General features: G+C 41.1%; 1 protein-coding gene across 1 annotated transcript in view; it reads right to left on the reverse strand.

Annotated features, from left to right (window-relative positions):
* Nucleotides 1-2,140, reverse strand: part of ANKRD1 (ankyrin repeat domain 1) — an 8,743-nt gene continuing 6,603 nt past the window's right edge. The window contains exons 8-9 of the mRNA XM_008643791.2: nt 2,102-2,140; nt 1-909 (exon numbers count right to left, since the gene is read on the reverse strand). The exon at nt 2,102-2,140 is cut by the window's right edge and continues 48 nt beyond it. Coding sequence (XP_008642013.2) covers nt 799-909; nt 2,102-2,140 — 150 coding nt within the window. The 3' untranslated portion in view covers nt 1-798. The remainder of the gene's footprint in view (nt 910-2,101) is intronic.

Genomic DNA, 2,140 nt, shown 5'->3' on the forward strand with positions numbered 1-2,140 from the left:
TCCACTCGAGCAAGTAAAAAGAACCACTCTTTATTTAATCTGAAATGGATCAGTTCAAAATGTACAGAAAAAGCAGTACAAATTTACAAATATACATAATCTGATTTTGCATTCTTCTATCATCATACTTAGTAGTAGTCTAGTTTTTAAAAAAATTCACTTCCCTGACACCGTCTCCTCTCACCTTCACAACATTGTATCTGAATCCTTCAGTCCAAAGGGGTACGTGGTGGTTGGAGCTCTGTCCTCAAGCTCATTATCAACCACGATTGCCAAACCCTGAGTAAACACCATTCCTCAACTACTTCATTAAATCCACTTGGCACCTCAGTATACCTTCTCCCATTGCTCTTCCACATACCACCACTCAATTCACAGGTTATTTTAGTAGTGAGACAAGGCAACAGTTGCAAGTATTTTCTATTTAGAGCTATTGGAAGGCTCGAGGAAAGTTGCTAATATGGTTGAAAAGGCTGCCATTTAAGACAAAAGGATTTATGTTGCTGGCAAAGATTGCATTTAGAGCAATTGCATCTATTAAAAAAAAGCTTAAATAATATTGAGGATCATTAAAAATTACTTATAAATAAATAATAAATAGAAATAAATAAAGGCATTTTAGAGCTAGTGGAATTTTAACACTCAACTTGTCTTTCAAAATAATTTCTTTGCAGGTTTTTTGCAATTTTCAGTGAAGGCACCTCAAATATCCAGTGCCTTAAGGCCAAGGTTCAAGGACATTTTCATCCAGGTTCGTGGGAAGCATTTCAAACACAAAGCATGGTCTGGTTTCTTTCTTCAGAATTTACCTAGATGAGCACTCTTTTTAGAATTGTCTTTCAGGCTGTTGAATATCTCTTTGGTGCCATTCTGCCACTGAAGAACAAGATCCATAGGAGTTTTCCCTTCCTGGTTAAAAGAAACAGAGGAAGTGGGATCTAATTTCGTCTGCTGATGGCAAACACTTGTTCAGTGCATCTGAATGATGTGAATCCCTTCTGCACACACAGGCTTAGACTTACTCTCACCCCCCTGAGATCAGAGTACTTTTGCTCTACAGATCTAGTCTCAGTCCTGGCCAGACCCATGATGAAAATTCCCTGGGTTTCAGTGGGTCTAAGCAAATGCTGTGACTAGCAGAACGTGCAGGTGTTTCTTTTGTTCTAGTTTCAAGTGATTAGAAATATGTTTAGGTGCAATCTCAGTAAGACACTCTTCCATTTAATTCAGAATTCAGGTAGGAGTTTAAATAGGGTATGAACCACAGTAATTGAATAGGATCAACTGTGTGCAGACAAAATCTGAGAGAGCAAGTCTCTGGCCTTTGGGGCTGTACCTTCCATCATTGTCATACCCTGATGAGGGATAATGCTGGGAGCAGCCCCACTTGAGGGGGCGTAGGCAGAGAGTAGGGAATACAAAGTCCTCCAGTGACTGTTTTCTTCCTTGTCCCCTGGAGTTTTGACTGATTGTCAGTCAAAAACATTGGCTGGCAAGGGTGAAACACATGCTACTGCTGCTAGGTTTGGGTTTGGGAGAAACAGTCCATCAAGTGCTATCTTTTAACAAGTGGTCACAGGGCTCCAGCAACGCTGCTGCTGCTGCAGTGGCTCCGAGCACAGCCAGGTGTGGGGCTTCTCTCTGCTCAGCCACGGGGATTTGTTGCCCAGCCAGTCATCCAGGTGTAGTGCTGGAGCTTGCCCTCAGCTGTGGGCTTAACAAAAAGGAGATTTCTTTTGCAAGCTAAAATCTTTGTTGTCTCAGTGGTGGTTGAAGCCCAGGAGTTGTGAAGAGTGTCTGTCTATTATATCTTTTCAATATATTATATGAGTAATTAAAATAAATCCTAGAAAGGTGTGATGTTGTCTAAGTAGCAGATAGTGGGTTCTAGTTGTAAAAGAGGTACTGGGATTTCCTCTTTTCCCTGACCTCCCCCAAGTTACACTCTCCCTGTCGCAGCTCTGCTTTAATTATCTCTGAAGTGATCTAATTAAGTCTGTTCACAATAGTCTCTCCCAGTCCTGAAACTGATGGAACTGCTCTGGTGGGAAACTTATTTTAAAGCATTTTAAAATTACTTCAATTTTGTGCCATTACTTACGCAGTTCTTTAGAGTCAGGTCTGCTCCGTGCAGGAACAG

The sequence above is a fragment of the Corvus brachyrhynchos genome, unplaced genomic scaffold, assembly GCF_000691975.1.
Source record: "Corvus brachyrhynchos isolate BGI_N302 unplaced genomic scaffold, ASM69197v1 scaffold61, whole genome shotgun sequence".
NCBI lineage: Eukaryota > Metazoa > Chordata > Aves > Passeriformes > Corvidae > Corvus > Corvus brachyrhynchos.